Source organism: Hemitrygon akajei, chromosome 5, assembly GCF_048418815.1.
Source record: "Hemitrygon akajei chromosome 5, sHemAka1.3, whole genome shotgun sequence".
NCBI classification, from domain to species: Eukaryota; Metazoa; Chordata; class Chondrichthyes; order Myliobatiformes; family Dasyatidae; genus Hemitrygon; species Hemitrygon akajei.
The window spans coordinates 27782531-27807411 of record NC_133128.1 but is presented as its reverse complement, the minus strand read 5'-3'; the positions used below and the strand labels follow the sequence as shown (position 1 = coordinate 27807411).

The window sequence follows — 24881 nt, the reverse complement described above, 5'->3', positions numbered from 1 at the left end:
CAATCGTACCTGATTGTCCTGTGCATTTAGCTCTCGGGCAGAAGCTAGGTTACTTTCAAAGGCAAAGCAGCTGGTGAAGTGAAACAGTTCCTTCATCAGCAGGATTCCCTCAGAAAAATTGAACATGAAATTTAAACTACATGAACATGAAACTAAAACACAGCTGCTCTTTGTAGGAATCTCACAAACACTTGACGCAACTTTGCACTAAAGAAAGATTTGTAAAAGCAGAAATTGTCAAGGCTAAAGAGCATGTGGCAGCTGCAAACGTTTGTCGAACTGCTTCAGGCAGACTTGAAGGTGAGTGGACAAAGAGGTCAGTCTGTTCAGTGAAGCAAACAAGGACAGCTTTCTGTTAGCTTCCACATCTCACTGTAAGCTGATAGCGGCAACCATTAGCACAGCAGATGGACGGTCTACACTGTGAAACAATAGGGACTGATTTTTTAGAAATAACAAATAACTTTCAATTACGTGACCAACTGGAGTCTTTTCTAGGCCAAGGTAGAATTTTTTTTTGCTGTTGTCATTAGTACTCTGAAAACAGAACTGTATACTTATATCACACTGTCCTTGGATTACCCATGTTTGTTACAACTTTGGATGGTGCCCTCCCAAAATGAACACTAATTAGGGTATTGGAATAGGGTTAATACCCTAGCTAGTTATACCCTAGGGTACTAACACCAGAATATTACAATAGGGAACTTTTGAGCATTAACTCAATTGACAGACTATTACTGGAGGGAAAATTTGAGTATTTGTATTTTATTATTACTGAAGGCCCCTATTTCTTCTCTTTTTCAATCTTCATGTTGTAGCACTATTTTTTATAATTTTCCTCCTTCTCTTCCCTTTAAAAAAACTGTTTTGATTCTTTCCTCATCATGGACCAAACTCAAGTATTGCACACTTCCATCAATACACATGAAACTCTTTGCAAGACTTTCTTTTACAGCATTCTACTCGTAGACTCAAGAGATTCCGCAGCTTCTAGGAATCCAGAGCAACACACCAAAAAATGCTGAAGGAACTGAGCAGGTCGGGCAGCATCCATGGAGAGGAAAAAATAATCGATGTTTTGGACCAAGACCCTTCACCAGGAATGTATCTCTATGTACTGATGCTGAGAGTCCAAACATTTCCAGTGTCCATTATCTATATTTCTTTTTTTTTCCTTCATTTTGCTTGGGAGAACTCTGCTTGTCCCCAAGATGTAGATCTGCCCTGCACATTACAAAGCTCAAGCAGCCCCAGCAGATACAGCCCCACTTAGATAAAACAGAAAGCTTCCAAAACTAAAAAGGAATCACTAGACTGATGATTTGAGTAGAGTAAATCAAAGTACATTTGCTTTTCTGAGATAATTATTCTATGTTAGTTTGAAGGATGCACTTGGAAATGTAAAATCATAGATGTAAAAATCAATATCAAGAAAAAAATAGATCTATTCAGATCAAACTGTACCTCCTGCATTTCCTTGAGTCTGTATTTATCACACTGATGCAGTAGGTTCTTATAGCAAATGCCATCTGCAAAGTCTGCTTTCTACAAAAGAAGTAAATATGATTAACATTGGCAAATGATTTTCTCAGTCCATTTCTGAATCCTATTAATTGGTAGAAAGAGTTTTGTATTAATTTAGTATTACTTTCAAAGAGTCTTTGTTTTAAAGTGGTCCCTGTGGTTAAAATCAACAAAATAATTTGGTTCATCTAAATTTATCTTTCACTATCCAGTTTTAACAAAATTTCAAGGAATTGACAAAGTTTATAATTTTTTAAATTATTCTGTTCTTTTGTGACTGTTTGGTTTAACCTGGCTGGATTAGAGTATTTACTGGATTCAGTGGAATGAACAGAGAAGTGATTAAAAGCAGAGAACCTCTGTAATCTTATACCTTCAACAGTACGCATACTAAGTTAACTTTTGTACCATCAGGTTCAGTGTTCAGTTATTCTTCCCATCCATTTCCCTCAAAGCTATAGTTAGTGGTTAATTACCTCAACAAAATTTTTTTGTAGAATTACATCATGTTCTCAGGGCATCAATAATTTTCACATTATTTAAGTTTCAGAAAAGGGAATAAAAGCATTGTATAATATAATGATCTGCTACACAAAAAACATTAAGTGAACGACTCAATCAAACAGACTTAGCATGTTGACAAATGGAAAATTTTGAGTGGGGTTCCCTTTGATAACTTGACAGATGTAGGCACTTGACTAGGTGAATGAAAATACATGACAAACTATAAATTATTGCCTCTTAAGAGTTCCTAAATTGTTAAATGAATTTAATAAATGATCAAAAAGAAATTTAATTTACAAAAATTAAATATACTTTAAATATACATTTAGTTAGCTTTAATAATACTTTAAATATACATTTAATTGACTTGTGGATTTCTTTCCATCAAACTCTTATTTTTAAAATAATTTCTAAGTCAAACACCATTGAATATCAGTCCTGTCTGCAGGCTCTTTCATGTTGTTACCAGCTAAGGAAATCAATGAACTTCCAATTAAAAAGTTGTGATTGGTACACCAATGTATCAAAGGCATGGCACAAATATACGTCAGTCCTTTAAGAGTTTCTTTACCCAAAATACCATACACTACTCTTCAAAAATGAAATGAACTTTACACATAATCAACTATTTACAAACATAATCATATAAAATAGGTTAAATATTTACATTTGGATCTACATTTATAAATTCACTCAATTATACATTCAATTGATTTATTGGTCCTCTTAATCTCCCATTCAACAAAATTGCATTTGTCATCCCTGAAGTGTCCATTTTTGACATCCTCAGTTCTGGTGCATCATCTTCTCCTGTAGGCAATGTGGCATCCATTCAATATTCAGTGACTCCTGACCACATCCTACCAAGTAATATCTGCATCATGGAACCGACCCTATAACTCTAATCTGTATATATTCAGTACCTCGTGTTCTTGAGCACCTTCTTCACATTTACCAGTTAAATCACACTAACCCAGGCCATTCACAATTTGACTCCGTAACATGGGCAATGGCTGCACGAACTCTTCGACAGCATGAGAACCAAAAGGCTTTCCATCAATCAAATTGGGCCAGAAAGCAATTACTAAATTCAGAGGGGTGTAGACTCAGCCAGCAACAACCATCAAGGGCACCTTCCAAAGAGAGTGCCTCAACATATGCAGACCCTCCGAAATACTTCCACTCTTTCCATTTAAAGGCCAGATGGTTGAAACAGTTTGTTCCTCTTTGGCTTACCAACCTGCCTTTCAACTACTGCCTCCCATTTTGAGAAGAAAATCCAATTCTCTATCCTCATTGCAAAGTGTCATCCTCTCAGTGCTACCATAAAGCATCAAAATACCAAACCCACTGCCCATGAGGGCCCTTTTGGCACAAGCAGTGATATAGAGACAGCTATCAATAGAGTATTCCTTAATGCAGCAGTAAATCTCAGCTAATCACTAGTGACTAGTACACCCATGTATCAAAGTCATCCCACAAGATGCACTCAGATGTTTAATATACGCATAGGCAGCGTAGAACACAGGATCCTCTACACAGAATATTACAGCACAATATTGCGCTGACCTTTTAACCAACTCTAAAATCAATCTGACCTTTTCCTTTCCCTCATTTCTTCTGAATTTCTTTGCATTCCTTCCTGCATAGGCACTCTGTAATAGTTAGCATTATACACTGGCCATAGTTAGTCCCAGCCCAGAGTGCATATTTAGGCTAACACACTACCAAGAGTGTAGGACAGCTGCACTGTCAGAAGGGTTGTCATTCAATTGCAGCAGGGACCCTCCTCCATTGACATAAAAGCTCACATTACATAGTTCTGAAGAAAGGTTGGGTGTGGGTGATTGATTATCTGCTCATTACATTTGTGGAAACAGATTATACATTAAGAGGATGCCTCCAATAGTAGAGGAGTCCAGGACAAGGTTACATCACCTCAGAATACAAGGTTGTCTCTTTAGAACAGAGATGAGGACAAATTTCATAGGCATGAACATCGATTTTTCCAACTTCCAGTAATTTCTTTCCCTTGCAGCTTCCCTCTTCTTCAATTCCTCACTCTGGCCTCTTAACCTCTTCTCCTCACCTGCCGATATTCTCTTCCTGGTGTCCCTCCTCCTTCCCTTTCTCCCATGGTCCATTCTCCTGTCCTATCAGATTCCTTCTTCTCCAACTCATTGCCTTTTCACCTATCATCTCCCAGCTTCTTACTTCATCCCCCTCTCCCCACTCAACCCACCTGGCTTCACCTATCACTCTCTAGCTTGTCTTCCTTCCCTACTCCAGCTTCTTGTTCTGGTATCTTCCCCCTTCCTTTCCAGTCCTGATGAAGGGTTTCGACCTGAAACATCGACTGTTTGTTCATTTCATTAGATGCTGCCTGACCTGCTGAGTTCTTCCAGCATCTTGTGTGTGTTGCTGAGAAGGAATTTCTTTAACCAGAGGATTCTGACTCTCTGGAATTCATTGATGAAGATGGCTGGGGAGACCAGGTTCTGGACATATTTGAAGCAGAGATTGATAGTAAGGTCGATAGAAGGGCAGAAAATGGGGTTGAAAGGATAATATATTAGCCATGATTGATGGGCTGAATGGCCTAATTCTACTCCTATATCTTATGGTCTAGATATTGCGCAAACATAGGCTGCTGTGTTTCTCACAGGAGTAAACACATTGGTTGTAAGGTACTTTTGGATTCCTATATAATATAAATATAGGTTTTACAATCTAGTCTTGACAAGGTGGAGGCCAACATTATTGATCGAACGTCCAACCATTTATACTTTCAGGATGAGTAGGGTTGAGGACCACAATGTACCCAATCAAGATAAAATACTCATTTATTTCCCCTTCAGGAACCCCAAGAAACTGAAGCTAACCCTATTCTGATACGAGCTGCCTCAGCATAGACCAAAGATCAAAACGTGTCCACTAGGTTCCATGATCCATCTAACACAGTGCGTTCTGTTGCTACAACAACAGTAGCTGTGTGGTATTTCTTGCCAATTTAATTTATTCCTTTGAACAGTTATTTTCAAAACATCACTACTCAATCTATTACTTACCCCAATGCTTTTAAAATAGTGATCCAATTTCCTATTGAGCAGAAAGTAAATGGAAAGAGTGTGGGAGGCTCGGTTTGACAGCACCGTGTTTACAACCTCAGCGTGCTTATATCCCATTTTCTCAGTCATGTGGAGCACCACACTCTGATTCAAGTCCTCTGGATGAAGCCTAGAGTAGTAAAAACAATTGGATGTTTAACAACAATCTTTTTTATCTTTCCGGCACATTGAAAGGAGAGAGAAAACACATTTCTGAACTAATTGCTGTTTGCTTTTTGACGAACAGCATATGACTCACTCCAACAGTACACAATGTAATTAATGTTCAACATTTTCGATAGACATCAGCAGCAAAGTACCACAACATTTCATTCAAAACTGAGTAACTGAGTAGAGTGTTCCTACATTACCCAATTCTCATGTAATTAAATGGCCGATTCACTTTAGTGAGAGAAAGGAGGCCATAATCTAGCCCTTAATTTTTGATCTTTTAATTCAACGTTTTGGCTCTTTTAATCTAATTAAGACAGCAGCTATATTTCATTAGGAGCTTGAGAAGATTTGGTATGCATCCAAAAACACTCGAAAATTTCTGCAGATGTACAGTGGAGAGCAGTCTAGCTGGCTATCTCATCGCCTGGTATGGAGGGGCTTCTGCACAGGATCGAGTAAGCTGCAGAGAGTAGTCGGCTCTATCATGAGCACTAGCATCCATAGTACCCAGGACAGGTTCAAGGTGCGATGCCTCAAAAAGGCGGCTCCCATTATTAAAGACTCCGATCACCCAGGGCATGTCCTCTTCTCATTGTTAACATCAGGAAGGAGGTATAGAACCCTAAAGGCACCCACTCAATGATTCTGGAACAGCTTCTTTCCCTCTGCCATCTGTTTTCTGAATGGACATTGATCCCATAAACATTACATCATGACTTCTTTTATTTCTATTTTAGACTACTAATTTAACAATTTAATATATATATACCTACTGTAATTGGTTTTTTATTATAATGTATTGCATTGTACCGGTGCTGAAAAGTTAACAAATTTCAAGACATAAGCCAGTGATATTAAACCTGATCCTGATTCTGATCTGTACAATTTTACTTTTTCACGTGGGCTGCTTTAATTCTGTGAATATCATTATTCTAGCTGCTGCTACATCACCTAATGAACATGTTTATAAACCTGCTCCTTTGAGGCCATTGTTGTAAACAGGCAATTGCAAAAATTGCAGTTACTTAATAAACCACTGAGATTAGAAGACAGGCTAAACCACTTAAGTCTAGCCACCAGTCTTAATGTTAGCACTGAGTCTGTTGCTCTTTGTTCAGGATCAGGAATGAGATAAGATCAACATATGGCTAAGCAGCAGACTTTAATTGAGCAAATTCCATGTCATCATTTGCAACAGGGCTTTACCTGACAGGAGGACAAATTAGACAGTTGGTCAAAAATATTAAAAATCCACAGGTAGAGCATCCTCATCTATCATTTTTAATTATCATTCTGTTTCTCTTTAAAATAGCTCTAGACCATGACTGCTAACTAGCCAATAGAGTACTGTGCCACAGCCTTAGGCACACGCATGTAAATATACTGTAGGTTAAAATAGGAAGGTGGTTAGGAAACATAAATTTGAGTACTTAGCTTTGTGTTAGTTCAGTAATATTAAGTGTTACTTGGTAACTGGAAAGACATAATACACCCTAGCTATATTTCTGTGTGCACAGTGCTGTACATACACATTAGCTTCTCTTTTAAGGGCAGCACCGTCTGTGAGGAGTGTGTGTGTTCTCCCCGTGAGCACATGTGTTTCCTCCAGATGCTCCAGTTTCCTCCCACATTCCAAAAACATACAGGGTAGTAGGTTGATTATACATGGGTGCAATTGGGCAGCGCAGGCTCGTCAGGCCGGAAGAGCCTGTTACCGTGTGCAGCATTTCCAAATATAAATCAATCCATCGATAAATAATGTGGCTGTCAGACGAAACATAGCATCATACTACACAAATGGATGTAGATTTAAATGTTACATCAGTGAAACGTGGAAGGTGAGTCAGCCAGCTTGTTTCTTGTTTCATCAGTGGAGCTAAACGTCATGTATTGAGCAAAAAGAGCAGACAGTTCTCTTCAGTTTTCAATGAAAAGTGGAGGGCTGTGCTCCAATTATATAGGACACTGGTGATCCACATCTGGAGTACTGTGCACACTGGCCTTATTTAAGAAAGGATGTTAATGCAGTGGATGCGGTTCAGAGAGCTTTACTAGACTAATACTCGGAAAGGACAGATTATCTTATGATAAACACAGGAGATTCTGTAGATGCTGCTCAGACAGATTTGTAATTCTGGAGTTAAGAAGAGAGAGGCACAGTTATCTGAAATGTATTATATAAGCTCATAAGACCACAAGGCATAGGAGCAGGATTAGGCAATTTGCCCCATCGAGTCTGCTCCACCATTCAATCATGCCTGATTCTTTTTTACTCCTCCTCAACCCCATTTCCCGGCCTTCTCCCCGTAACCTTTGATCTAATCAAGAACCTATGAATCTTTGCCTTAAATACACCCAACAACCTGACCTCCACAGCTGCACATGTCAACAAATTCCACAAATTCACCATCCTCTGGCTAAAGAAATTTCTCCCCATCTGGATCATGAAGGATCCAGACAGGATGGACGAAGAGAGGATGTTCGCACTGATGATAAATTCTAAAGCTAGTGTGCACTGTCTAGAAGTAAGGGATCAACCATTAAGATAAAGATGACTTGATTATTTTTCCCCTCCCTGCTTGAATACTTTTAGGCCCAATAAGTTTAGGTATTTAATAAATGAGGAAATGAAAGGGTACTGCAGATCAATGAGAACTGGATTTGAGATTACTGTCAGAACCATTATGATCCATCATGGACAGGATGGTAGGTTAGCAGTTAGTGAAATAACTGCACAGCGGAGCAATCACCAATTGGGGTTTGATTCCTGCCGCTCCGTTCTCCCCGTGACTCTGTGGGTTTCCTCCGGGTGTTCCAGTTTCCTGCTACATTCTAAAGGTGTACGGTTAAGGTTAATAAATTCTGGGCATGCTAAGTTGGCACAAGATCATGGTGACACTTGTGGGCTGCCCCCATTTATTCACAATTCACTGACACCCAAAGGCAGATAGGAACAGGTAGTAGAAGCTGAAAGATATGGATCCGAAAGTGCAGTACCACAATAGTAACTGTTTGACAATGGTTACATTTCTTTTGATTATCCAGGGCTTTTAATAGAAATTCTAATAGACAGCTAAAGCTGACACTTTTTGTTTTCCAGTTGGGTGGGAAGCAAATGTTGTCAGACAGAGATGCTAGCTGGCTGACTATTTAGCTATGAGCTTTCTTTGTTCCAGTTGTGGGATTTTTCAATTGTCCTCCTGGGGATTAGCTCTGTGATCTGCCTGAACTAGAAGAAGGCTAAAGCAATACCTTGAACCTAAGTCAAAGAAAATAAATTAAAAGAGGAGCATTAGCAATGGTACTGAAGAATTTGAAACAGGCTGGCCAAACAATGCCCTTAAGCTTTAAACCTGTGACAAAGTGAATTTTCCAGTGGCTTGAATCCTAAGTGTACAAGATTGACATCCATAATTATTATTGTCCACGTGGTTTGGTACTGACAAAGTCAAGAAGGCTTCTTGGGGTATATTGTAAGAATATTTATTCCCTAAATAATTACCAAAAGTTGCTAACACCAATAATTTCAATGTAATTGTGCACAATCTAACCTAAACATGTGAGAAAAGAATGATGTGGGGTTAAAGAAAGTGCAAACAGTTCAGAAATGTATATGAACAAGTCATTAACAAAACTGACTTATCTTCATTAATACAGCTTTCAACACTGATCCATGTATTTCAGTTTTTTAAATGTTTCTTCCCGAAACCCCAATACATCTGGGATTACTCCTTCTCTGAGTTCCCAATTGAATGAGCACAAGCCATGTGTTTTAAAATTTCTGCCTGTTGTGTTCATGAGCTGGGTACTAGGTAATGTATAACTGATGGGTGGAATCCATCCCCTTGCCTGGGAATTCTGGCAGAAACCTGAGACCAACAACATAAACAGTAACAACCTGCACTCTATCACTCCACAATACAAGTGGGTGAAGGCATCAAAGTACTGGGCAACCAGACTGTCGAGTCAGTGGATTGTCATTGCTCAGAACTGAAGTATTTGAAGGGGCAAGGTTTGACATCCCATAACCAAATCCTGTGAATCAAGCTGTGTGCAACACTATTTGCCATGCGGCTACTCCACAGGCTGTAAGGATTCTAAACAGCTATGAGCTATGGGATAGAATCGCAAAAAAACCTGCTTGGTCTGCTTATTATTAACAAATAAGACACTAAAGTTAACTAAAGCATGCTTAAAGGTTAAAATTAGATTGTAACTCAGTGAAGTTTGGTTACTTAGGGCCATATTCTATTGGTTATTCCTCACTTTCGAATTAACTTTTAATTAAAGCTTTAATCTATTTAATTTAAGTTCATTATGAAATAATAAAACCAGATAGTTTTTACAACTTGGTATGGGCTGATAACACCCATCTGTTTTGGCATTTGGGACTAGAAAATCAGTCAACGTAACACATTTCATCAGCGTTGCACAATAGAAAATGAGCATTACTTGAATGAAATGCAGCAATGAGCATTTCTGAATCACTGCCATCCATCTAGAAATTATACAAGGCAAATTCCACAGTAATTAAATCTTGGTCTTGACATGATTACTGCATCACACATCCACACATTGTTCATTGTTCAATGCTGCTTCTGGGAAATTAGACTAAGTTGCCTGGTCATTGGTTACTCCCAGGCAGAATTAGACTCTCATAACAAAGAGTTTAAGGGGAACCTGAGGAGGTGCTTCTTCGTTCAGAGGGTGGTGCAAGTGGATGTGGTGGATGCAGATTTCATTTTAATATTTAAGAGAAGTTTGGATAAGTACATGGATGGGAGGGGTATTGAAGGCTATGGTCCAGGTGAAGGTCAATGGGGCTAAGCAGAATAACAGTTCAGCACAGACTAGATGAGTCGAATGCCGTTGTTGTTGATTCTCTCCATACCTCATGGATCAATGGCCGGCAACCTTGCCATTTCTTCAGCATCGGTCTGTTTTTTATAAGGTCGAGTTGCTAGCTCGGTGCTAAACTCAACACGGATGGACAGTGTCAGGGAGCCGGGCGGATCTGAAACTGGCGGCTGCTCGCTTCAAAATCCGGTGCGGATGCCACTACACCACTGGCCGGCAGAGATGGTCCAAATGCTGTATTCCTATGCTGTAGTGTTCTATGAATCTGTGACTGAATCCGAGGCATGGGTACTGACCCACCAGTCCCCTGAGACTGTAAAACGGAGGCCCCAGTCTCCACACCCCCACCATATCCACCCACATACCTAATCACTGCCTTGACTCAGATCTTGATGCCCATTACTAACTCCAGGCTGTCCAGCCTTCAATACCCTTTCAGTTTGGCCCTTTCTGAATGCATGGTTCACAGAAAGGCTTGTGTACAGGTAATTGGGAAACAATTTCCAATAATTGGGTAAATAATTGGGAAAGGTAAGAATACATTGTTGTTATCAAATGCAAAAGTAAGCGATTACAGTTCATTGACAGAGGGCATTAGTGAGACCACATCTGGATTCTGTGTACTGTACAATATTGGCCTCATTTTTAAGGAGGAACGTCTGCATGTTGAAAGCCGTTCTGAGAAAACGTAATAGACTTAGACCTAGATTGGCTGGATTGCCTTATGAGGAAAGGTTACAGTGACGGACATTTGAAGTGGTGCATACAGCCCAGTCCATCACAGGGAAAGACCTCCCACCATTGAGCACACTTACATGGAGAACTGCCACAAGAAAGCAGCATCCATCATCAGTGCCCTCCACCATCCAGGCCATGCTTTCTTCATGCTACCTGCATCAGGGAGGAGGTACAGGAGCCTTAGGTCCCACACCTCCAGTCATTATCCTTCAACCATTAGGCTCCTGAACAAGTGTGCATAACCTCACTCACAACAATTCTGAACTGATTCCACAACCTACAGACTCACTTTGAAATACTCTATAGCTCGTGCTCTCAGTATTACTTTATTTTATATTTGCACAAGTTATACTTACACATAGGTGGTCAGTAATTGTTTATGTATATGTAGTTTTTCATAAATTCTATTGTATTTCTTTATTTTCCTATAAATGCCTGCAAAAAATATCACAGCGTTGTATATGGTGACAATTTGATAATAAATTTACTTTGACTTTGACTTCCAAGAGTTTGGACAGACTCAATCTGTATCCAGAGGTGTTTCAAAGAGTGAGAGGGAACTTGACTTAAACATACAAGGTCTTGAAGGATCATAACCAAGAGTGGTTGTGGAGAGTCCATTTCCTTTGGGAGGAACTAGAACAAGGGATCACCCATATAGGACACAGGTGAGGCAAAATTTCTTCTCTCTGAGGGTTGTGAAATTTTGGAATGCTTTCTTCAATGAGCGGTTAAAGTAGGGTATTTGATTGTTATTAAGACAGAGTTAGAAAGATGCTTGATAAGTTTCAGAGACTAAAGGGTGCTCAATGGCCCCAAATGGACCAGTCGCAAACTTATCAGAATCAGAATCTTGTTTAATATCACTGGCATATGTCGTGAAATGGCAGAGCAGGCTGAAAGGGTCAGGCCCTACTTCCGATTCTATTCCATTTGTTTGTATGTTTGTTTCTTAGCATTGCTGTTTTTGGTGGACCAGGTATACTGCTTCCTATATGAATGATTTTGTAAGGTTGTTTTATTTCACCACACTCTAGTGAAATAGTTTTCTTTTCAATACAGTGACTAAGGTTAAGATCTTTCTTTCCCCAACGGCAGTCTGTCATGACTGTCTGTCATCATCAGAATCTGATGGATAGATTTGCAGTTAACAGCTGCACACGATCTATCTTTTTTTTGCATTGCCTTAATGTTTCTGCCTTCCTTTAAGGGACTTTCTATTTTGCACCATGCTACGTTCCTGACAGAGATGAAAGCAATCAAAAGAGATGATGATAACAATTTGAGTTATTCTAAAACCTCTGTCAAAATCTACCCTCCAATCATCAGGGCAGGTGCAAATCCGACTCAGAATCCAATTTTCCCTGTGGCTTTCTATCCTGCCACAATATACTGGATGTCAAATATATTGTTCCTTCTTGCAGGCGGCTGTTAATCTTCTGTGATTTTAATTTGAAGTGAATCTCTAAATCTCCATTGACTTGGTTTGCATCCTTACATCTAACACCTTCTGTGCAATAATATTTATGAACAGCAGGGCTGGGCTTGAAACTCAATTGCCGATAGGTGTCTGCCTTGAACATTTTTGTTTAATTAGCGGAAGCTCTACTGAAATTGCAGCTTCTGATGGGAACATGAAAGAAACCATGCATATTCTGGTGAATCATATAGTATTGATTTTACAGGTATTCTTCTGACAACAGGGGAGGACCATGCCAGCATTTATCGATGATTACTCTGGGCAACATAGATTTTGTTTCCACTGTACTTTTGAGTGTATTATATGGATTTTGTGCTGCTGATCATGAAAGACACCATGAGATTTCCCTATCACATACCTTTTTTTTAATCACTTATCTTTGTTATTTCAATTCATAATTTGAGTCAGAAAAACTGATGCCAAGAAAGGCATTTTTGTTGGTCCACAAATCCAACAGGTTATCAATGGCAGGCAATTCAAGGAACTTCTAGTGGGACTGGAGAAAATAACATGTTGAAAATTTTCTTGGCAACTACAGTGCACCAAGTTACATGCAGCTGATTAACAGCATGCTTCAGGCACACTAAACCACGAGGTTCAACATGTCACTAAAGATTAATTTTCTACATTCCTATTTAGACTTCTTCCCTGCAAATCTTGGCACTATCAGGGATGGGCATGGTGAAAGGTTTCATCAGGACATTGGAGGTCATGGAGAAATGGTATCAGGGCAACTGGAATCCATCAATGCTGGCTGATTATTGTTGGATGTAAGCAAGAAGCCTCAGATACTAAGTACAAACGAAAATCATCAACAACATATTTTTAGCTTAGTTGAACAATTGCAAGCCATCAGCACTGTTATGCAATTAAATGCATTATAATCAATAGAAGTTAATTTCTTATTTCTCCAAGTACCTACATGATACAAGCAGACTGACTTTATTTATTTATTTATCTATCTATCTATCTTTTTACTTATTCCAGTGTGGAATAGGCCCTTTTGCCCCTTCAAGCCGTGCTGCCTAGCAATCCCCTGATTTAATCCTAGCCTAATCACAGGACAATTTACAGTGACCAACTAAACAGCCAACAGGAATGGCTTTAAGCTGTGCAAGGAAATCAGAGCACCCAGAGAAAACCCACGCAGTCACGGAGAGAAAGTACAAACACATTACAGGCAGCAGCGGGAATTGAACCCAGGTCGCTGGTACTGTAATGCGTTGTGTAACCACAATGCTGTTATCATGCCGCCCCAAATTTATTATATTTGTGCTCAGCTTCGTGTGGTCTATCATTAAAAAAAAATGCCTGAGGAAGCAACGCTTCTGAAAAAAATTGCTGTCCAGTTTTACTTGACTTGTCACTGGAGTTGTACATCCCACTGAATCCAAGCTCCTAATTTATGCCAATCCCATTTTCCTTGTCGCAGCCCCACCAACTATTTCCGAATTAGGCATATGGGACAAATGCAGGCAAATGGGATTATCTTAGATGGACATTTTGAGCAGCATGCCTGAGATGGACCGAAGGGCCTGTTTCAAAGCTGTATGACTCTATGAATCTGACTTCAACTCTTTTGCCACATAACTAAGCTAGGAACAATTTATAGTAGTCAATTGAACCACCCCATCTTTAACAAGTGGGAGGGAACTATTTGCACTATTTATTTATTCATTTTTGTAGCTTGTAGTAATTGTTATGTCTTGCACTGTATTGCCGCCACACAAAAAAAAGCAAGTTTCACAACATACGTCTATGATAATAAACCCAATTCTGAGTCCGCAGCAACCGGAGAGAAACCAACTCAGTTACTGTGGGAACATGCAAGCTCCACACAGACAGCACCCAAGGTCAGGATCGAGCTCTGGTCTCTGAAATTAGTGAAGCAGCCTGTGAACAACCTCTTCTCTCAAATGGGTCTATACTCATGTTTCATAGAACATAGAAACGTATAGCACGTTACAGGCCCTTCGGCACAAGATGTTGTGCCAACTACTCCAGAATTTCCCTACTGCATACCCCTCTGTTTTTCTAAGCTCCATGTACCTATCCAAGAGGCTCTTAAAAGACCCTATTGTATCCATCTCTACCACTGTCAATGGCAGTGCATTCCATGCACCCACCACTCTCTGTGTGAAAAACTTACATGTGACATCCCACTTGTACCTACTTCCAAGCTATGCCCTCTCGTGTTAGCCATTTCAGCCCTGGGAAAAAAAGCCTCTGCCTAGTGACATGATCAATGCCCTTCGTTATCTTATACGCCTCTATCAGGTCACCTCTCAGTCTCTGTCACTCCAAAGAGAAAAGGCCAAGTTCACTCAACCTATTCTCATAAGGCATGCTCTCTAATCCAGGCAACATCCTTGTAAATCTCCTCTGCACTCCATCTGTAGTATCAGTGGCAGTGATCATACATATAAGTTGGATGACAGTAATTTTGAGTTCCATTTGAGACTCGACAATAAAATATAGGATGGCAGTCTACTGCATCATGTGAGATGTTTTCCTTCAATTGGGAAAAATGGGCTTGACGTCCTCTCAGGAGAACATTAAAGATTCCTATACATTACATTTTTTCCCAAAAGGAAAGGGAATTCTCCTTCTACTCGGTAATATTATTGCACCAAACAACATCAATCAAACAGATTTGCCTAGAAATTCAATTCCATCGTAAATGTTTTCATACACTTGAAGGTTCAATTTCATCATGCAAGACAAGCTTTTCACTGTATCTCAGTACATATAACAAATAATAAACCAACTTCAAATCCAATTCATTAAAAAATAAATCACAAAGGAAAATTGTGGACTCTCTCTAAAAGCCACAAAGTCTGTGGCTTCCTGCCAGGTCCTCAGAGCATTGAATGCAATGAGAAACTCAGGCATGCACAGTGATGGCCAAGTAAATCCACAACTTTTGCTGAGATAAACAGGGCTTAATCATGCTATTTGAAACAAACAGAGGTCATTACGCCCTACCGGTTTGAGTAAGCCACGCTTGATGTAGGTGTCCTTGACGTAGGTATCCCTGAGGAGTCGTCATTCAGCCAGTGATCAGAAAGTACCTGTTGAATGTTTGGCCGCTTAATGGGGTCAGGCTCCAGTAAGGATAGTAGAAAATTAATAGCAGCTGGGAAAATAATAAAAATAGTATTACAACATTTATTGATCGCACTGAAATCTCAATCTCTCTCTCTCTCTCTCTCTCTCTCTCTCTCTCTCTCTCTCTCTCTCTCTCTCTCTCTCTCTCTCTCTCTCTCTCTCTCTCTCTCTCTCTCTCGTTTTCTCCTTGACATCTTTATGTAATTTCTCTCGGTCTGTGTCAGGATAGCATTCCAAAGTGATGCCTCATTTTGTTTTCATTGGAGTTTCATACAGGCACCTGCTTTACATTAATTTAATATTAACAGGCAGTCATTCCAAATTCACTCTGTGATTAAAGACAGCGTTGCAGCCTGAAGTATACAAATTTTACTAGTCAAGGATTTGGAATATTTCCGAGAGTTATGTTTTTATTTCTGGATTGCATTAACACTATAATATTATCAATTTTCATCTGAAAACAGACTTTAGAAGTAAAGAATAATAACAAATACTGCCACTATGAAATATGATGAAACATGTATAGAAATCGTTCAACAGTTCATTTGTCAGATTTGAATGTTATTAACCCTGAGTTAAAATGCATGTTCATCTTTTACAGCTTTGTCAAAAGTGGTTCTGAAATAATTCTAAAAAAATGCATTTAGAAATAGAATTCCCCCTTTCCTCTTGTCTTTTTCCCCTCTTAGGCTACAAACTGAAATTCACTAAATATAGTGAATCTTGAATCTAAATATAGTTTAGACATAAATGAAGTTAATGCTCTTCCCAAGCTTTCATCATTGTTCTGTAAACCAGTTGTTGTGAAGGGTATTCTATATATAATTTTTCTCTCACAGTAGTTAAGAACTTAGCCCTGTAAGACCCTCTTTCCTCCACTGGTCAGATCAGAGCTCCCATCTTCCACTATGTATTCTTATGGTAATTGTATTTTCATGTTTACTATCACCACGCTACCACTCAATAAAAGCAAGAGATTCTGCAGATGCTGGAAATCTTGAGGAACTCACACGAAATGCTGGAGGAACTCAGCAAGTCGGGCAGATCTATGGAGAGGACTCAACATTGACTGTTTATTCCCTCCATGGATAAACCTTGATGTGTTGAGTTCCTCCAGCATTTTGTATGTGTTATACTATCACTGCACTGGAATTCTAGAAAAGCTTAAGCAGATTGGGAGTAAATTCCTAATTTCATTCAGGAAACTAACATGATTTAATGGGAAACAAAGATTTATCCTTCTAACAAGAAAATTAAAATCAATCATAGTAATTAAAATTATTTTAATGGTAAAATAAGCAAATGGATTTTAACAACTCTGCCCAGTTCCTTCAAACTTTAGTTATAATTATAACTTGATCTCTAACAAGTTAATGCTAGTGCAGACATGTTTACCACATAAAACATAGGTTAAACCATCTAAAGGTATTTTGAATTTTAATTGCCTGTGACTTCTACTTATATAAAATTAAAATGTTCTTTTTATCAAAACCAATTGAGAATTTATTTTTTAAGAAAGAGCCTTTCATGCCAGAGGAAAATATCATAGAAAGAATAATTTTAATAAAACTTTAAAAAATTAAGTTTGCATTTTTATTAAGCAAGGCATGTCAAATTTTAACTCACTCGTGGAGTCAACCTTATTCCACAATAGCTGTGTTCAATCTCTTCAGCTACATGCTAATTCTGAGAATAGATATATCTGTGGTAGCTACCAATATCAATCTTATCTTTATAGGTATTGAAAAATACTCCACCTGCCTTATGAGGTACAAAGTAAAGACATCTCTTTAAAAAAGATCGACCATGGTTATGACCATCATGACCTATCTCCCATGTTGATCAGTGAGAACATTTATTATATCTGCTGTGTTACTGCGCAATAAAGATCTTGGAAAAATGATTGCTAGGCTCAATGACTTACATTCTGAAATCTTGTCCTACATGCCTTTAAGAAGGTATCTATCTCGCTTAATAACTTCCATGGCAATAGTGGTGACTGAACTTACATCCCACCACTCCTTTAATACCAACCCTTTGTCGATTTTGTAAAGTACAATGCCATTACAAGCCCACCAACCATAATAACAAAAGCAACATTAGCAGAGTGGCAATACCAGAGTACAATGAAATCTACTCAGTTTCCAATTCATCATCACATTATAGAAAAATATCTTTTTATTGCAGTTGTATTTAGCGATATTAAATATAGCATCAACAATATAGTGCTTAGAAGAAATGCCTTGATAAAAGGTTAAGTTATTGTGAAGGGCAATAATTTTAAAACATTTCTTGCTTTGTGGTATAATTTCTGTTGCTTTTCACCCCCGGTCCTATAATTTGGAAATTAAGGAAGGAAGGAGTAATCTGAGCTTTGAAAACAAAAAGTCACATGAGACGAAAGAACTGCCAATTTTTCCTCTCCTTTGAGATTTATCTTTGCATTGCCTGGAGCACATCTGCACAGTCCCAAGCATATAAAATTCACTGGAAGCAGAGTAATGCTGGTTCATCTGCTAATCAGAGAGATCACTACTGATCCATGACCTAACTCCACCTATCAGTCTTTATTACCTTGGGATGAAAGCCATTGGATTCTAGGTGTTTGTCATTCTTAAGTTCTGTCATTATCTTTGTTGAAATTCTACTATGTTAACTTTGGCAAGACCACATCCTGACTTCACTGTTAGTTACAATGGGACATCTGGCATCTATCCCATTCCTCAAATGTAAATACTGATCAATATAATTATTCAACATGCCTGCCTAAGCTTATTTTCATTTACAATGTCATATTATCTGCTTTCAAAAGGCTACATTTTTACTGATGACATAGTTCTTCTAAATTGCAACTAGATTTTGTTGGATTGGTTTGGATATCCTTTGCAGATTTCCATTCGTTCACTATTTTTTTAACCTTTTGCTCCCCTTTGTATCTTTTCTATCATGAAGATCTGTGCAAGCTTTTGCAACTTTGCTATCTTTTTCATTAGGTTTTATGTTGCCTCTTAGTTTAATCATCCATGGATGTCGATTCAGTAATAAGAATTCTTCCTCCTAAACTGGTTATGCATCACCTTAATTTCTTTACTCTCATCCTATTGAAGGGTCAGAGCCGTCTCTACTTCCTGAGGAGACTGAGGTCCTTTAACATCTGCCGGACGATACTGAGGATGTTCTACGAGGCTGTGGTGGCCAGTGTTATCAAGTTTGCTGTTGTGTGCTGGGGCAGCAGGCTGAGGGTAGCAGACACCAACAGAATCAACAAACTCATTCGTAAGGCCAGTGATGTTGTGGAGGTGGAACTGGACTCTCTGACAGTGGTGTCTGAAAAGAGGATGCTGTCCAAGTTGCATGCCATCTTAGACAATGTCTTCCATCCACTCCATAATGTACTGGTTAGGCACAGGAGTACGTTCAGCCAGAGACTCATTCCACCGAGATGCAACGCTGAGTGTCATAGGAAGTCATTCCTGCCTGTGGCCATCAAACTTTACAACTCCTCCCTCGGAGTGTCAGACACCCTGAGCCAATAGGCTGGTCCTGGACTTATTTCCACTTGGAATAATTTACTTATTATTATTTAATTACTTAAGGTTTTATATTGCTATATTTCTACACTATTCTTGGTTGGTGCGACTGTAACAAAACCCAATTTCCCCAGGATCAATAAAGTATGTCTGTCTGTCTTTGTCTGTTGATCAGTTTTTACAAATCTTCTGTTGTTTTTTTTCCAATAACCGATTTACCAAGATTACTGCGAAAGAAATTCCCCCACCTTTTTCAGTTATTTTCTCAGTCATAATAAAAAATTTTAAAAATATCTTGAAAAAAGTCAATACATGTGCAATACATTATGGATTTTTTTTTTAAAGTGGCTGCTTGAACTACTAATTCCCGTCTGGATCCACTTTTCTTTGTTTAAACACAGTGAGAAACTAAAGTGACATAAATTAAAAACAGCCGCAGACGTAGTAGGATTGTATTATTTTTAGTTGGATTTGATATGACTCAATACGACAGTGCCCCAGTTGGTTCCACGTAGATACAGTTGTTGAAACTGATAACAGCTGACATATCTCACCTACCATAAAATAAGGCCTGTTGGCTGCACTGAGTATCACAGTGCTGGATGATGCATTACAGGGAACTAAACAGGGGAATGGAATTAATCAGGAGTACTTTGACCATAAGACATAGGAGCAGAATTAGGCTATGTGGCCCATCAAGTCTGCTCTGCCATTCGATCATGGCTGATCCTTTTTTTTTCTCCTCCTCATCCCCATTTCCCAGCTTTCTCCCCATTATCTTTGATGCCATGTCCAATCAAGAACCTATCAATCTCTGCCTTAAATATACCCAGTGACCTGGCCTCCATAGCTGCACGTGGCAACAAATTCCACACATTCACCACCCTCTGACTAAAGTTCTCCGCATCTCTGTTTTGAATGAATGCCTCTCTATCCTGAGAATAGCCCTCTTATCCTAGACTCTCCCACCATGGGAAATATCCTTTCCACATCTACTCTGTCTAGGCCTTACAACTTTGAAAAAGTTTCAATGTGATGCGCCCCTCATCCAGCAAGCACAGACCCAGAGCCATCAAACGTTCCTCGTATGATAACATTTTTATTCCTGGAATCATCTTTGTGAACCTGCTCTGGACCCTCTCCAATGCCAGCACATCTCTTCTAAGGGGCCCAAAACTGTACATGATACTCAAGGTGAGGCCTTACCAGTGCCTTATAAAGCCTCAGCATCACCCCCCTGCTCTTGTACTCTAGATCTTGAAATGAATGCTATAATTGCATTTGTCTTCCTCACCACCAACTCAACCTGCAAGTTAACCTTTAGGGTGTTCTGCACAAGGACTCCCAAGTCCCTTTGCATCTCAGATTTTTCTATTTCCTCCCTATTTAGAATATAGTCCGCACATTTATTTCTACTACCAAAGTGCACGACCTTGCGTTTTCCAACATCGTATTTCTTTTGCCACTTCTTGCCTATTCTCCTAATCTGTCTAAGACCAGCTTTGGCTCAATGGGACAAAAGTAAATTAAATAATCATTCAAGTGTATTTATCACACGTACATCAAAACATACAGTGAAGTATGTTAGTTGCATTGACAACCAACGCACCTGATGGTGTGCTGGGGACAGCTCACAAGTGTCAGCACACATACCACTGCCCATATAGCACCCGGACAGGACTCCAGTTCCAGTTTCCAGCGAACGTGGACTCAGGCCTGCAGACACTGGGCTTTGACCTCACCGGTAGACTCACAGAGATTCACAGACTTGGCTACGGCCAGGCCAATGGGCCTCAACTTCCAGACTTCTGATTCATCCTTGGGCTTCAATCCAACACCAGGCCTCCAAATCAGGAACTGCCAATGGTAGGAAAGCAAACACTACGCCTTGAACTCTGGTTTCACTGATTTGTAAACCTGGGTGTGGGGGGAGGGGTCATTGGATCTCATTCCTCCTGCCCGCAGAGAAATCCAACTCCAGAACCTATTGACAACTTCCTGACTTGAAAGCACCCTCATCCATGCTCTACCGATCCGACATGCAACATCCAGCTACAGATGTTCCACATCCATGTCGCTGGTCTTTGAACGCAAAACAGTCACTTAGACGTTTGTAAATGGGCGGAGAGGATGGGTTGATGCATTCAGGCATCAATGACTTGTAATGTGGTAGATCTCTCATTGGTATTCAATAATTCTTGCAGTAGGGAAAGCTCTCCTGTGACTGCCACAAGTTAAACAAAAATCTCACGTCCACCAACACCAACAAAATTGTAAAAGCAAATAAAATACATTTAATTTTTCCTGAGAGAAATAATAAATACAACAAGTCTTTACAACCATAGGGAATCACTGCTTTCAATCAAATATCTGCAGACTACAAAGTTCTATAATTTAGTTATCTCTTCGGTGCTTCAATATTAATACAAAATTTTGTAGCCATACTCCTTGCAGAAACCAATTCAACTGCAGTATTGGATTATAGTATGTTCTGCAGCCTCATAGGACACAAAAGGCTTGGAGAATGATATTTTAAAGCAGAAACATGAAATCAGAATGTATTCTTTCCTAATATAAAGAGTACTTTAGAAAGGAGGAAGCCATCATTGAAAATACAACTTCCCGTTATTAAAGTAGGGCAAAAGCGGCAGATTACCAGTATCCCTGTCTTCCATTTCACACATCATTCAAGCTATCCTTATAGGAGTGGTCAGAGAAGGAATCAACATATGTACAAAAAACACATGTGGAGATAGAAAATGTGTGTGTACAAAAATATATGCAAAGAACAGAAATGCACCGTAATAATGACTGAGATTTGCTAAAATAAGTTTTTTTAAAACTCAGTTGCAGTAGCATTTTCTGAGTGGTGTTTCTTTCCTTAATTCACTTTTGTCAATTCAATTCACTTTATGAACTATACAATATTCTTACGTTGTCCTGAGAGGAAACTAAGTTATCCTGAACTGCTATAAGCTTGATTTCTGGGTGCCAAAAATCTTTCAATTTATAGAATTGAATTTCAACTTTTCACCCACCGAATTTCCCCTGAAAACAAATTGCAAACAAGCAACAAGCTGCAATCATTTTACTCATTCTGTTCATTCTACTGATTTATATCAGTCAATAACATAATTGCCACACTTTTAACCTTGGATTAATTCACTGAACAAGCGCAATGTAATCAGCTTCAGCATGTGAGTTAGGCCATGGTACGTGCTTTAGTATCTCTACAAGTTTTCTAAGCATGGACCACTCAGATCAAAGAGACTCCAAGTTCATCATTAGTCTATGCTTAGCACAAGTCTACACTCAGTTACCTGGCTTCATGCCAAGCAAGAGTGCTTCAGCCAACATGCTGGCAGATCCCTTCTATGTGAGCGTGAGAAGCTGTTCGAATTTTCCTACTGTTACAAGAACGGTCACTGAAGTACTCATTGTCTGCAGTTTTATGAACCAGTGAGGCACCAATGCGTTTGAGAGAGGAGAGAAGATGATGACAGAAACATGGTGCAAAGGAAATTTTAAAAAATACATTGTGATCACTATTTTTAAATGAGGGCAAATTGAGTTGTTGATGCTCCAGAAGGTATATTTACTCCTGCCAGGTTCGCCTTGAACACTGCTGACCCAGCTTTGTTTGCTAATCTCTGTATAAGCTAATATATTTCCTTCTCAGATGCTTGACCCCTTAGGATATCTGGTTGCCATTACATTTTTCCCCTGGGGAAGTTATTCTCAGAAACATCTGCATTAAAAATTGCAAGTGGAACAAATACAATGAAAATCTTAAAGTTTCATTCATTTTCTTGATGAAGCATTTGCAAGTAAATTTATTCACTTTTATAAAAATCTTTAGAAGATTAAGTTCCCACTGTTTGTTGGGGTCAACCATAGATGCCGCGTTCTAGCTGTCAATATGCAATACTCAATACAGGGCAGGACGATATGGGGAGTGAGTTGTTGCCCATGTAGCAGGCTCCCCTCTCCGTGCAGCTGATGAGTCCAAAAGAACGGTGGAGACTGATACAGTTTGGCACCAGCGGTGTCGCAGGATTAGCTAGTCAGTGTTGAACTCAACATAGGGTTACCTTACGGACTCCAGCTCCTGATTTTTTTCTCAGAGTTAGTACCAAAGCCTTCACAATGAGTGGTTATAGCTACAAGACAGCGGAGATTTGAGATCAGAGTTTTCCTTCTCGGAGATGAGCTGCATCTACCCAGAGTGACTGGTTTTAAGGCGCCAGTAACCCACCTTTGCCCTTTTTCCTGTCAGTAGAAATGGTTCCACCAGGCTTAGTAGCTAAGCTACATGTGAAGCCCAGGAACAATTTGAGGCGCATGCAATTGGGAGCATTTAATAGGCAGTGGGAGCTTATTCCCACTACATCCCCCACCCCACCCACTATGAAAACCTAAAGGAATCTAGAAGATTGGGAAGATATTTTAAGCCAACAGAGTAGAAGTAAATGAAAATAAAATTTTTAATGTGATTTCCTGGTTGCAATTATCCTCCAAAGGTACAGAAACTGCTGGTCCCATAGAAAATTGCTCTCGTATAGTATAATATAATATAATAAAACTCATTGTGTGTAATTACCTGATGAGAGATGGACAGGTAGAGGATTAAGGTCTTTATCCACCATTTTCTGGTGCAAGGCTCTTAGGCTGAATGGCTCTACTGTGAAAGGTAAGGTGCCAGTCAGCATTGCATAGGTATTCACACCACTGGAAGGCAAAAGAAAAATATAGCAAATGTACCATTGAAAATTAAATTGAACTTTTATCCTCATTTCCCTGAACACTAACACATATCCACCATACCTCAATCCTGCTACATTCCCACATTTCCTGCCCATAGCTCTAACGTTTAAAGATTACCTTTACTTGTTATATGCACATCGAAACATCAAAACGTGCATCGAAATACATTGTTTTGCATCAACATCCAACATAGTCTGATGATTGTGCTGAAGGTAGCCAACAGCTGTCGCCACGGTTCTGCTACCAGCATAGCATGACCACAACTTACAAGTTTGCAACTCAATCACTGACCTCCAACTCTCAGATACATGGAAATGTTCAGGAGTGATTTATTCTGAACATTATCTCAGAATAAAAAAGAACCCTCATCCTTTAACCACAAAGCTGGCTTGGGATTCTGTGATTTAGCTGATCCTATTGAAACTCGTCTTCAACATAAACTATGTTTTAGAAATGACCATATGTCATTTGAAAATTACTTGAAAATAATCTCATCTGCTGAGCAGATGTAGTGATGATTTAACTCAATTCAGGCGGTTGGCCTCTGATTACCAGATGAAAATTGGACTCCAATAGCAACAGGAGAATGAGGAAGATCCTAAGGATAAGCTTGACTGGTTGGCTGAACTCTGTTAACTACCCTGTTGGTGGAAAGCAGTGTGAAGGTCAAACCTGTGATCAATGTCCTGAGGTGAAGTCCAAAGTTGGAGGCCCAACGTCTGTGATTCTGAGAATCTAGGGACAAGGACTAGAGGCAAGGAAATGCTTGTTATGGGACTGGAGGCCCATCTGGCTGTGTGAGCAGGTGGGAGGTGGCAGGGGAAGGTGCTCGTTTTGCTGTTGTCTTGTTTTGTTTTGTTGTTGCTTGTGTTGTTCTGTGTAAAATTGTGGGCATGCTATGGAATGTGTGGTGACACTTGTGGCCACCCTAAACACGCCCTTGGTTGTGCTGGATGTTGATGCAAACTTCGCATTTCACTGTACTACCGATGTGATAAGTAAATCTGAATATGTCAGAAAATGTCAACAAATAAAACTTGCCTGGATAAAAAAATAATGAATCTAGTTAATAAAATTAGAAAAAAAATAATG

General features: G+C 39.3%; 1 protein-coding gene across 1 annotated transcript in view; it reads right to left on the bottom strand.

Moving 5' to 3' along the window:
* hunk (hormonally up-regulated Neu-associated kinase) overlaps positions 1–24881 on the bottom strand; it is a 55045-nt gene that overhangs the window by 7886 nt on the left and 22278 nt on the right. Inside the window, exons 5-8 of the mRNA XM_073045090.1 lie at positions 23626–23753; positions 15373–15523; positions 5100–5268; positions 1468–1548 (exon numbers count right to left, since the gene is read on the bottom strand). Coding sequence (XP_072901191.1) covers positions 1468–1548; positions 5100–5268; positions 15373–15523; positions 23626–23753 — 529 coding nt within the window. The remainder of the gene's footprint in view (positions 1–1467; positions 1549–5099; positions 5269–15372; positions 15524–23625; positions 23754–24881) is intronic.